Here is a 12941-nt window from a genome sequence, read left to right on the forward strand (position 1 = left end):
TTTTTCCCTTCTTCTTTGGCATCTTTTTTCTTACTGCACAATAGTGGCCACCTATTCGATCTGGTAGTTATGAATGTTCACTCCATGCCTAAACGCTTTAGTTTCCATTTCATCAGTAGCTTATAAATAGAAACAGCCCCCTCTTGATTTTCTCTACTACATAATTCTTTTCTAAATCGGTTAACAAATGCTCTGATAGAAACTCTTTTCCCCTCTTGATTTTCTCTACTACATAATTCTTTTCTAAATCGGTTAACAAATGCTCTGATAGAAACTCTTTTCTTCTATGCTGATTTATACTATACCATCACAAACAAGAAAATAATACATCCAGATTTAAGGATTTCGATTTTTTTACTAGAAAGTGTAAGTATACTTGTTTCATATTAAATAAACTACCATATATGATCACGAAGTTTTGACAAATTAATCCTGGAGAAAAAAGAATTGGTGTTATTATATTCATAAAAGATGAGTTCGTATGAGCAATATACTATCTCACCCCACCTGTATCTATAGCCACCTTAACTCTCCCCACCTCCACCTGTAGCCACTACCACCTTGCCCCATGCTGCCTTTCACTTGCACCCTCTTCATCGCATAGGAGGAAGGAGGAAGTCGTGAAGGAGGTACAACAACCATGAGAAGCAAAAAATTGTTATTTGAGAGAAGCAAATTAGTTTTAGGTATGTATTAAATCTGTCTTGTTGGAATATAAGAAATATTTGTGATTAAACAGTAACAATATGCGTTATTAAAATGGTAATTTTGGATAGAATCTTTTATTTATGACTAATTTGCACCCAAACCACAATAATTGTTGAAAGGTATAACAAGGAAGTAATAAGAAATAGGATTAATTACGATTTTGGTCTTTATGATTGACGCTAAAAATTTTATTCGTCTCAAACCTTTTTTTGCATACAAAATTATCTCTAAGGTTCAACTTGGTTTTAAAATCGTCCATCTGACCAAAATACCATTCAACCTTTCTCCAACAACTTTCTTCACCAAAATGCTTGGTTTCTCTTTTTTTTTTTCTTCTTCTTCATCCAAAATTTATACTTTTGCATCCTAAGCAACAAAGAATTTTCGCAGCATCAACAACAACAATAAAAGTTTTAAAACAGAAGCAGAAGAAATAAACAAGAAACACCAACAATAAGACAACAAGCCAGCAAGAAAAAATAATGTAATAAACATTTAATAGAAGTAGAAATCAGTACCAAAAAATTAATAAATTTGCATTTCAAATGTCAAAGATTCAACAAAATTAAAAATAAAATAGAATTAAAACCCTAATTCAAAAGTGAAATGAAGCAAAAGTAAAACGAGCAAAAATAAAGTCGAGTGACGAGTGATGAAAAGCAAAAAAAAAAAAAAAAACTGCAAAACGACAAGAATGCGAATGGCAAGGAGCAGAGACAAGTAGCATGGAACAGCGGCAAGGAGCAGCGAAGACATCTCCCTCGTCAGCATCGTCGCCACCTTCCTTCTCTCTCTTGTCAGCATCGTCACCACCTTCCTCTTCCCCATGCTTCTCTCTCTATGAGTGACTACTCTTCTCCGTCCTAGCTTCTTTTACTTCTTTTTTTTTTCTTTTAATTTTATAATTTTTTGTTAGGAACAATTTAATTCAAAATTAAAAAAAATGAATAAAAAGAATAATTTTAAAACTAAATTAAATCTTAAAAATAATTTTGTATATAAAAAAAAGCTTAAAAGCGAATAAAATTTTTAACCTAAATCATGGAGACTAAAATCGTACTTAACCCTAACCTTAAGAAATACTAGTATTTTGAACAAAATGTTTGAAATTTGGTTCCACTACTCATAAACTGATCTAATGGTTAAGATTGTACATTCCTTCTCATTCTTATAAACCTGTATAACATTATATGAATTAGTTAAGTAATAATAAAATTTACTAACTTTAAAATTAACCAAACTAAACTAGACCACCTCTATTAAAAAATATACATTTATCCCAAAAATTAATACTAAACTAAAGACTAATACAAAAATAGTAACAAGCAAAAAAAAAATAAAATAAAACGGTATTTCTTTCTAAACTGGATATAGAACTCAGATTTAAATTGCGAATGTACAAATAAAACCGCACAGTAAAGATTTAACTATGGAAAAACAATTTTACAAGTATCGAACTATTCATAAAAAGCAGGATAATATCGTTCAAGAAATAAACATCTAAACTCTAGACCAATATTATAAATCCTTAATCCTCATCAAAAGCGCATATAAAATAATTTAATTCACTTCAGCAGCAGGGCACGAATTTCCGCAAAACAAGAGATTAAATTCTTTCAGCAGATAAATTCACAGAAGAGAGTAGCCTGATCCAATTATTAATGACAAACAGTTACTCTAGCCGAAAAAGCAAAGTACACGATCAGATCTTTCAACAGTTTAGTCTGCCTGCCAACTCCATCTCAGAGGGAACAGATGACACTCATAAACTCCGATAGTCTATCACAGTGACCTCGTCCTCCGGCGCATCAAGATCTTGATAGCTGCAGCACCAATGCCCGGTAAGAATACCACACAAGGAGAACAAACAAGTATTTGGTCACATCGGTTGAGTTTTGAGTAAATATAGACAACTGATATAGGCATTCCTTCTAACTTTCTGTCCCCTAAGGGTTTTTTCGAGTTTGGAGTTGAAGCGAAGGAATAACCCAATAACAGTTAAAATATTAATATTAATAAATAAATAACTTCAAGTTGCTATTCCAACTGATCGGAGTATAGACACCAAGGACTAAATTTAAGTGAGAATAATGAGCATGATCGGGCCAGGTTAAAAGACATAAGAGCTCACATTTGAGAGGACTTGAAAAAAGATTAGATAGGGGAAATATTAAAATATTTCGGCAAGGAGAAAAATACTGCAGATTTACCTGCGCATCCGCCGAGGATCTTGTCTGAAAGCTGGAGGAACAGCAATTATTGGTGCTGGTCCACCCATAGGATGGCCGGCGCGCATCTTCCTACCCGGGGCATCGTATGATGGTCCTCCTTGTTCTCTTAACATCTGCATTGCAACTTCTGGTGGAGCAGGAACAAAGGGTCCCAAAGGCCTGTAAAGTTGCAAATTATGCTAGTGAGCACTACAGGAAAAGTGTTCAGTAGTCAAAACTTCAAAAGAATGCATCAAGAACACATTAAGGGAAAAGATAATCAAACTGAAAATCATACCCAGCACCAGGAACAGGCATCAACACTGGTGGAGGAGGCGGCATATCAGAAGCAAATGGAGGTACGCCAGGACCACCAAATGTATCATACATGGTTTCATCATGATTCCCCATCTCGAGTGCTTTAGATTGCCTCTCCCGGCTGGGGGAACTCTCAGGCCTATCTCCATCATTTATCCTGTCACTCCGATCATGATCTCGACGATTACCACGATCGTCTCTCAACCGGCCTTCCAACCCCAATCTTCGCTTTAAAGGTCTGTCCTTCTACAAATACAACAAAAGATTGTCCATAAGAATATGATATTGTTTACAAATACAACTCCAACCTTTACCACTATATTCTTAAAGTTTGCTAACATCAGATTATATGAAATATAGACAGAGAAAATTCCCAACACTTCTGATAGTCGCCTATTATTAGTGTGTAAGCTACTTGGAAGGGGATATGAAGTAGATGATCAACCCACATGGGTGGACAACAGAGTGAACTATAGAGAGAATATTATAACTTTAAAATAGCAAGTAAATGAGAGGTAATTCAGTGATTAGAAATGAGTGACTATAAGAGGGAAAGTAGTTGCAAGGTAGGGTGAATTGAGAGGAAGAGGGAAATGTTTGGGAGAGCAGCTATTATCTACACAACACTAAATTTATGCTTAAATATTTTATTATCGATGAATTCCTTCCTGTTCATGAAGGAGCTACTCTCCAATGTGCTGTTTATCAGTAAGATTAGTTATCAACCTCAATTTATGGAAATATAAATATAAATACAAATCTTCAACACCATCAAGATTTCACAACACACCATAATGATGTTTTTATAAGATACGCAATAACTTACATAATACTCCCTCCATCTCTTATTAATCATCATTAAGTTTATAAATCAATATATCTAGATACAAATAGGCACTAATATGCCTATTAGTACCATTTTATTTATCAAATAGTAATAATAACAAATGAAATTATTTAGGATGGTAAGTACCTTAGACTCTAAATAGGTGGTCTTGTGTTCAAGTATTAGATATAACTATATTTTTTATGAATTATATGTGAAGGGTATTTAGGAAAAGAAGTTTCAAGTAAAAAACTGAACAGAGAAAGAAAAAAAATAAGTCCACCTGAGGTTGCTGCATGATAGGCGTTCCACCAGGAGCATCTGGATCACTACAACATAGTAAGGACACTATCAGTAATATTCCACCAACACTTGCAACTATAACCTTAAAACAACAGAAACTTCAGTAACTTACTTCATGTAATTTTGAAAATAGAGATCCTCACGCACTTTTGAAGTTTGTTCCATAACAAGTTCTGGGTGTTTTAGCTTCAGATGTTTGTGCACAAATTCTGCTGCATGAAAAAGCTTTGTGCAGCTCTTAGCTCCACAACCATATTTCCATCCATACTTTTCATCCCTAATTTTCCGCACATAGGGATCCAACACCTCAACTGCAGCAGCATCTATCTTCTCCTTAGCAGTCATAACTTCCAAGGGATCCTGACCATTCAGCCTTCCCTGCCAAAATGAATCAAGTTTCTTCTCCCATTCAGATCCTGATCTGCCTGTTTCTTCATGCCCATTTCCTTCTGCCCTCACATGCCTAAAACCCTTGGCCTCATTAGTCTCAGTCATACCATAATAGTCTACACCATGAATCCGCCATAGATATGTAATAAGTGTGTCCAAAAGCTCAACACCCTCTAAACCTTTAACAGATGTCAGGCCCCGAATAATTATTATGGGTCCTACAGAGCCACTGTGAACTTTGTCATCATTTTTATTGTGATTACTGCTGCATAAAATATTGTCTTCAATTCCTTTTTCTGTGTCAAGCTTACGAACAAGTGCCTGTGCTTGTTGAATATCAGTTTGTATCCGTCTAAGTTCAGAACTGACAGGGTGAGCCTTTGGAGCAGCTGAGAAATCATTTTCTTTATCAGATCCCCTACCATGTCTTCTTCTTTTACCTCCAGTCTCTGTTTCCTCCTCTGAATTTGGTTCACTTGCTGGTCCTGATTTACTGGATGAGGAGGCATTTAAACCAGGATTTCTGCATTGATTTCAAACAAAATATACATTATGGGAAGAATTGACACCATGCAAATGACAGGCACCTGAAAGAGAGATATAATAATTGCATACAGTTCCAATGTCCCACTCTGCAGATCCAGTAAAAAATTCTTTGCCAGCTGTCGAGCATTTTCATTCCTCCTAAAAGATGATGAACCAGACAGGTTTGTTATAAATTGAATGTCTCAACACATTTAATCCACTCGCCCATTGAAAAACCATCCCTCAATGGGGAAAAGAAAGAGAAAGAAAACGATCAGTCAATTTTGAGAGGACATGTTCAGTTCTTCAATAGTCTGCAATATCCATGAAAAACCTCACCTTTCGATGACTGCGAGTAAATTTGTTGGATGATATTTATCTTTCAACCTATACCAAAAGGTAAAAAATTGGAAAACATAAGATTTCTAGAACAGAACAGTAGCAATTTCATAAACATTTAAAAATTGAACAATGAATATTAAACGGAAAAGGAAACAAACCAGTCCTCATCCTTATGTGCATTGAAATAAGCTCGCTTTTGGGTAGAAATGTATTCTGATCTGTACTCTTGATATCTTCCCAATAAAGAAAAGGAAATTCAATTCAAAAACTCATTTGTCAATGAATATCTCCAAATTCTTATGTTATAATTATGCAGAGGACACAACTTTCAAGGACTAACCTACGCTCTGCTTCGGCTGGCAGTATATCATCCTCAAGCTCCTGGATGAATTGCTTATAGGACATCAACCCTTCTCTGGAACAAATGCGTTAACAACATTTAAACAAATGCGTGTCACACACACAACATACAACATATGATAATTTTTCAGCCAACCTCCATAGGTTGAACTTGAAAAGAAATTCCAATTTCTAACTCATTCCTCAAATACAACCTCTTTCCATCTTGACAAACCTATTGACATTTCTCCGTAGGACATCTTTTATGTGGACAGCTATGCTTCACAGGATTCACAACAATGACATCATTTATGTATTATGTTGCAGCCTTGCAGGTTTGTGCAATATTTCTATTTTGTTTGACTTCAAACAGCATAGATTCTTTCTTAAATTTCCTGTGTTAATGGTATTGATCTTTGTAATTACATCTGTTTTTGCAGCTAAGCAGTCCTATATTATTAGAATTTTCAGCGACCACTAGGGCCGTCACAGAATAAAGATTATGCAAAACCTTTAAAATGAAAGTTCAATTTCCTGAAAACGCATGCCTTGTTAGAGCATTTGGAGGTTTGCTATACTTCCTTACTCAAGTACATTCCACTCATAAAATTCCTCATCTATGTTGAACAAGAAACACAGACACGTAGCAGATGATTTTTATTCATTTATGATGTAGTTAAAAAGGGCACATTACGAAGCTGACCTTTGTGCACCACCACTTGGCATGTCTGCATAACTACGATTGGTTTCCATATCTGCAAAGAGCAAAGCACCAACAAACAACATACAAACAGTGAGTTGGCTTCACCCCAAAAATATAAGGTTGGAAGTTGAATTATATCATACCGTGGATGATCCCTTTTGTAGAACATGATATTTACGGTACCAAAATTTTGACAGAATATTTATCGGATTATCTTTATGTTTTCTTGATCCACATTCTTAGTCTTTATTAAAATGAGTTGCAAAATCAGGAATGATGTATATTTTATGCTTTTAAGGATTGAATTGGTCTTGCCTCACCTTGCTCTGTACTCATCCCATGTACTTACAAAAACGGAAGTAATAACATCACAAATACACAACAGATAACATGCAATGAAGAAACCATAAAATCCTATGAGGCGTAGCTTTTCAATCTTTCAACATCTCTAAGAAGTTTCTATATCTACATATTTGCTTGTCAGAATGCAAGAGGAAAAGAGTTATGATATTTAATTACATAAATCGGGGAAGAAAGACAGGAAATAATACTACACATAAATTAAGATTGTGTAATATAGGAAAAGCCCTATGTATTAGCTTCTACTAACATACCAGAAATCCCATTTTGATATCCCCCAGCAGGACGGTGTCCAAACCTGCCATAAGACCTATCATCAGCATAACCAGATCTTCCACCCACGCCCCTTTCGTAGCCGCCATAATAATCATACCCAAACCTGCATAATCAGATTGTAAATTCAAAAAATAAAATTAACGACAAAATGTTCTGAATAACATAGATTAACAAACGGATGATAGAGAACTATAGGTGCAAAGTAGCAACACAACTAGAACAAAGAAAGACAAACATGTTAACCATGCAATCAAAAGGACTTTTCCATTACAACAGAATAAACCAATATCATACCATGTCCTATATGAAAACTAATATGATCGAAATATGCAGCAGAAAATTCTCCATATATAATAATTCATGTGCACAAAGTTGAGCTACAATTACAATCCATATTCCCTTCTCTCCCTCCATCTCTATCCCCCCCCCCCCCCCCTCTTTCTCCCTCCCCCTCTATCTCTTGTACAGTGTACACACACGCACACACACGGAAGGAAAAAAAAATAGCAAGAAAGTTAAAAAAAACTAGGGGTAATGAAATTCTACCAACTTTTAGGTAGTAAATCATTCCCCTCTCCTATACTTTATCTCTCTCTTGTGGACTTCCCTGTTTTTACACTCATTCACACTTTCACCAATCTCCTCTGTCAATTAGAGTTTTTGTTTGTTAGATTTGCACCAAAACCAGCCCATGCTTAAAACTTGAAACTCAGCCCAAGCTTAAAAATTAGAACTTGTGTTTAGCTGTTTTTTGAAGAAAAGAATTTCCAATTTCAGATTTTTAAATTTTAGGAAATGCATGCGAGATATTTATGAAAGTAGATTCTGTTTAGAACAAAAAAGCGGCCAAATACATTTGGTATGCCTGTTTCAGAATTGAATGCAGTTATTATTGTATAGATGTGGGTGGACTCAAGTTCAAATCTAGTGCCATGCAACTTGGGGATTTTATTTTTAATTAAATTACGCAGGCTGTGACTGTGTGGCGCTTGGAATGGAAAAGAAATAAATATGGTTCAGAATTGCCCCGGTTCAAACCCAGACCAACGAAATTAAGAAAAGAAAGCTTATCACCTTTACCACTATGCCACCACATTTTGAACTGAATGTTCCCCACGAATAACAAAGAAGATGCTAAAACTGTGAACCGAGTCTGAGCATCTTCAAATTTAGCCATCTCTCTGAAAATATTTTCATGAGCATGTTTCCTTCAAAATCTAACCAAATACTTCTTTTAAAAAATGAATATGAAAAATAGAAAATAAAACAAATGGTACGCACATTAATAGTAATTTATCATGCAGACCACCTAAGGTGAAATGGACCATTAACATTTGACTCTGATAAAACTTCCTCCATAATGACTTAAAGGTTGTTTGTGAGTTTGGAGGATAAGAGAGTGAAATAGAGAGTTTGTAATATAACATTTTCACTGCAAGCCTTCCCTCTCCTTCCCATAGCTCCAAAACCAGCTTTCCCTTCCCTTCCCCATCGCTCCAAAACCCAGCTCACAAACAAACCCTTAAAACTTCCCCCTCTTGGTTTTTTTAAGGCAAACGAACCATCCAGACATACAAAACAAAATGGTTCAAAAAAATGAAAATGAAAATGAAAAGCGATAAAGATTTGCTACCGCAAATAATACTAAGGTCTTTAACCAGTGGCCCAAATTTCAAATAAAACAGATCTGCAATAACAAATAACATAGTAGAGACTAGATACCAAATCCCCTAAACAAACAATTTGAAGCTGAAATCCTAGCAAGTTACGATTTCATGTTAACGCAGTTCAACAACCCAAAATAATAGACTAAGAAAAGGGAAAACAAGAAATTAAAGAAACAAGAAACGAAATTGCATCACCTGTCATCGGGACCATAACCACCACGAGGACTACCCCTCCTGGATCGCTTATACGGCGGAGGGGAGCGACGCGAGGCGGGAGAATAGCGGCGGTCGCGGTGGGGAGGGCTGGGGCTGCGACGGCGCTTGAAGTCCCTGTCTCTATCCCTGTCCCTGGGAGGGGGCGGCGGGGGAGACATGTTCCGGTCGTAGTAGTCGCCGGCACCGCCAGCGCCACCACGACGGTGAGAGTGGCGATCAAAATCCCTATCATCCCTCCTGTCCCTGTCCCTCCTCCGGGTGGAGGAATGCGGCGGCGGGGGAGGTGGAGGTGGTAGATCGTCATTGGCGGGCGCGGAAACGGAGGCAGAGGCGGAAGCGGAGGAAGAGGGAGGAGCAGGAGGAGGTGGAGGAGGCGGAGGTGGAGCAGAGGAGGAAGGGGATTTGTCGACGGAATCGGAGGGCATGTTGATGACTTCTGCCATGGAAATTCGAAAACCCTAACCGAAAGGGGAAATAAGAAAAGTGAAGGAGGAGAAGTGGTTCTGCCTGTATAATCAAAATCTAGCTTGCCCCTTATGTTTCTCTAATGTGTCTGCGTTTCGTTATGAGCAGATTTTGTATATTGAGAGTGGTTGTGTGCTGTGTGTCTGATAATGTTATATGCGTGCAGTGTTTTCTGTTCACGCCTATTAGAGTGTGAAGCGGGCCGCCCTGCTTTGCCTCGAATCATCGTCTCATCCCATTTTCGCAGCCGAAAAAATTAAAAGTAATATTGGGCTAAAAAATTTAGACTAAAAGAGAAATAAGTCTCTAACTTTTTTAAATGTGGATATTTTTGTCTTTTAAGATTAAAAAATACATTTAAATTTTTCACTTTATAAAATGCATGATAATTATACTTTTTCGTCGAGTTTGAGCTCAAAACGGTAATGAAAAATGCTTACCTAAAAGGTAGAGACTGAGCTGTCCATTTTAATTGATGATGTGGATGAAAAACAAATTGTTAATGGACAAATTGGTCCTTATGCTTCAAACGACGCCATTACCAAAACAATCGCGGCGTAAATGAAAGCTTGGAGGAGAAGAAAAGGCATGTGAGTGATTAAGCCGGCGATGGTGTAGGAAGAGGTTCTATAGGCATTGTGAGAGGTTTCTCTGATGAAAATGAAGCATTCTTGGATGAAGGCAGGGACGACATCGTTTGAGGAGAAGAAGAAGAGGCAGACGGTGAAGATGAAGAAGTTGAGGCGGTTGGTGATTCCCTGGAGATTCTGTTTGGGGTTGTGGAACAATGTGGCCATCACGAAGCCCATGATAGTAAGTACCATAAGGCGCGACAAGAATAGCTCTGGGGTCTTCGGATGTTGATGAAGTTGCGCCACATCAGGATCCATGTTTCCGAGAGGAAAGAGTTGGCGAATTTCGGAGCCAACTGCTCCGGCGTGGCGGCGCCAGTTGTTGAGGTGAGGTAGTCGTTTTCGTTCACAGTGTAATCGCTGCTGTGAGGGGTTGGTGTCGCTGCCAGGATCTCGCTTAAGTATGTGTTCCTTTCACCATGTCCTCAGAGAGCTTTGTTTTCTGTTGTTGATGTTCTTCTCTTGTTCACCTTCTATGTGTTTGCCATAATAAAGCTTTACCAAAGGTTATTTTCAAATGGCAACAACAACAACAGCAGCATCACTTCCAACGGCCACAATAACCACCATAATAATGAGCTCAACAAGCCCCTTATCAGAAACAACAGGAGTTTCACCAAAATAACAACCTTATGGTTCAAGCTAACTCTCATTGCAACATCTGTTTTGGCTGCACTTTTCATTGTTGCTTCCAGTTTAGTGTTCAGCAGTTCTATAATTCAGGCTCCATGGAAGGTACTTGATGGAGTGTTTTGGTTGGTTCAAGCAATAAAACAAATTGTGCTTGCAATCACGATCATCCATAAGAAGATATTTGAAGCTGTTAATCATCCTGTCACTTAGAATCTATTGGATTGCAAGTTTCATTGTTTATAGCTTTCGGGGTTATACGTTTCTCCACTTTAGATGTTGACACTTTCATGGTGGATGACATAGTTTCTTTCATTTCCCTACCTATATCAATTTTTCTTCTTTGTGTTGGGATCAAAGAAGAGCTGGCAATGTATACTCTACCCGCGGGTACCCAATCCGAACCAATCTGTTCGGGTAGGGTTGTATATCCTATCCACTGCGGGTAGGGTACAGATTTAGGGTATATCCTATCCTACCCTACCCGCACTCCTAATATATTATATAATATATATGTAAAAGTTATGTATGTAGTGAAGAAAGTGAATCTTTACTCACAATCTTTCTCTTATAAAAACTTGAAATAATCACTAATGTAAACCCCGTTAGATTAGTAAATAATTAGTCAATAAATTAGTTTTTAATAAAAAAATAGAAATGCGAATATTATATCAAATTAGGATAGAGCTCATCTAAACGAGAATTTTGACACTAATTTAAAAAAAAAAATCGGTCCAAAATTAGACTAAACGGACCGAACCAGGCCCGTAGGCCCAAACCAGCCCAAAAGGACATTAAACGAATCCAAACATTTCCCCTTTCTTCCTTTATTCACATTGCATCAAGCAGAGGGAAGTGAAGAACGAAAAAAAACACTTCCAACCCTTACGGTGATTTCAAAATCCCGTAACTTCTCCGTCTGAGTTTCGATCGCCGAACCGTTTGCAGCCACGCGACCACTGCATCGAGCTCTACGCTTCTACCGGAACAATTTCATAGGTAAGTTATTAATTACTCTCAGCCACTCCTTTCCCCCAATTTTTGAAAGTATTATACGGGTGTTGAATTTCTTTACTTTTTGATGTTTTAGGATCCAATTAGTTTGAGAAAAACGTTCACTCTTGCTTATGTGAAGCTTGGATAAGGTGAGGATATAATAATTCTATCTAAATATTCTGAATTTGTGTTTTGGGAATTAAATTGGGTATATATGTGTTATGAATGTGTATTAGGTTGTGAATAAATAATTGAAGCTTGAAATTGTGGATATTGGAACTTGGAGGAAGCTAAACACTAGAGTTTTGTTGAGGTTTTTGGGGATGTGATTGGTTTTAATAAGTTGCCTTGATCATTATGAGGAAATCGGCTAAGGTATGGTTTAGGTTTCTTACATTTAATATATAATGTTATGTGAAAACTTAGGGTATATAACTGTAGAATAGGTTGAAATGCATGTGCATATATATATTGTTAGTATATTGTGAGAAAACATGTTTGGCTTGGTGTTGGTTGATTAATTGATGGTTTGGAGAAATATTGATTTGAGGTATATTTGTTGTGGTGGCTGTTGTGATGATAAGGAAGGTCCTATTGTGTTATAAGTTTAGGATTTGTAAACTATGGTTCTTGGTTGGTTTTGGTTGATGGATTTGAATACTGTAAGTGTATTATTATTAATTTGAGGTATGTTTATTGTGTTGATTGTTAAAATAATGAGAAAGGGGTATATTGTATTAAAGAATGCAGGTTTAGTGGTGAAAGGAATGGAATTATTGAATGAAAATGAGGTTTGGAATTGTTTGCAAAATTTTGGTTTTGGACCGAACTTCGGCGAGTTATAACTTGGCTTCCAGAACTCCAAATTGATTCCAACTTGTTTTAAATAAAAGTTGGGTTCATAAAGTTTATGCCATTCGAAGAATGGGTAAAAAATATTTTAAATTGAAGAAATTATGTGTGTTGGAAGATTTGAACTCAAAACTGATTTCCTTCTTCAATTCTGCATCTTGCTACTGAATCTTTTTTTTTTAA

The 12941-nt window shown here is 36.8% G+C and overlaps 1 protein-coding gene across 1 annotated transcript; it reads right to left on the reverse strand.

Moving 5' to 3' along the window:
* Positions 1-2079: 2079 nt before the first annotated feature.
* On the reverse strand, positions 2080-9837 carry LOC130944298 (serrate RNA effector molecule). Its single transcript, XM_057872563.1, has 12 exons — positions 9163-9837; positions 7279-7403; positions 6665-6716; positions 5963-6037; positions 5781-5855; positions 5620-5667; positions 5371-5439; positions 4478-5278; positions 4346-4391; positions 3217-3482; positions 2919-3098; positions 2080-2531 (listed from the first exon to the last, which is right to left on the reverse strand). The coding sequence occupies exons 1-12, from the start codon at positions 9624-9626 to the stop codon at positions 2471-2473; spliced, it is 2262 nt and encodes a 753-aa protein (XP_057728546.1). The 5' UTR covers positions 9627-9837; the 3' UTR covers positions 2080-2470.
* Positions 9838-12941: the final 3104 nt, after the last annotated feature.

Source organism: Arachis stenosperma, chromosome 8, assembly GCF_014773155.1.
Source record: "Arachis stenosperma cultivar V10309 chromosome 8, arast.V10309.gnm1.PFL2, whole genome shotgun sequence".
In the NCBI taxonomy this organism is placed as follows: Eukaryota; Viridiplantae; Streptophyta; class Magnoliopsida; order Fabales; family Fabaceae; genus Arachis; species Arachis stenosperma.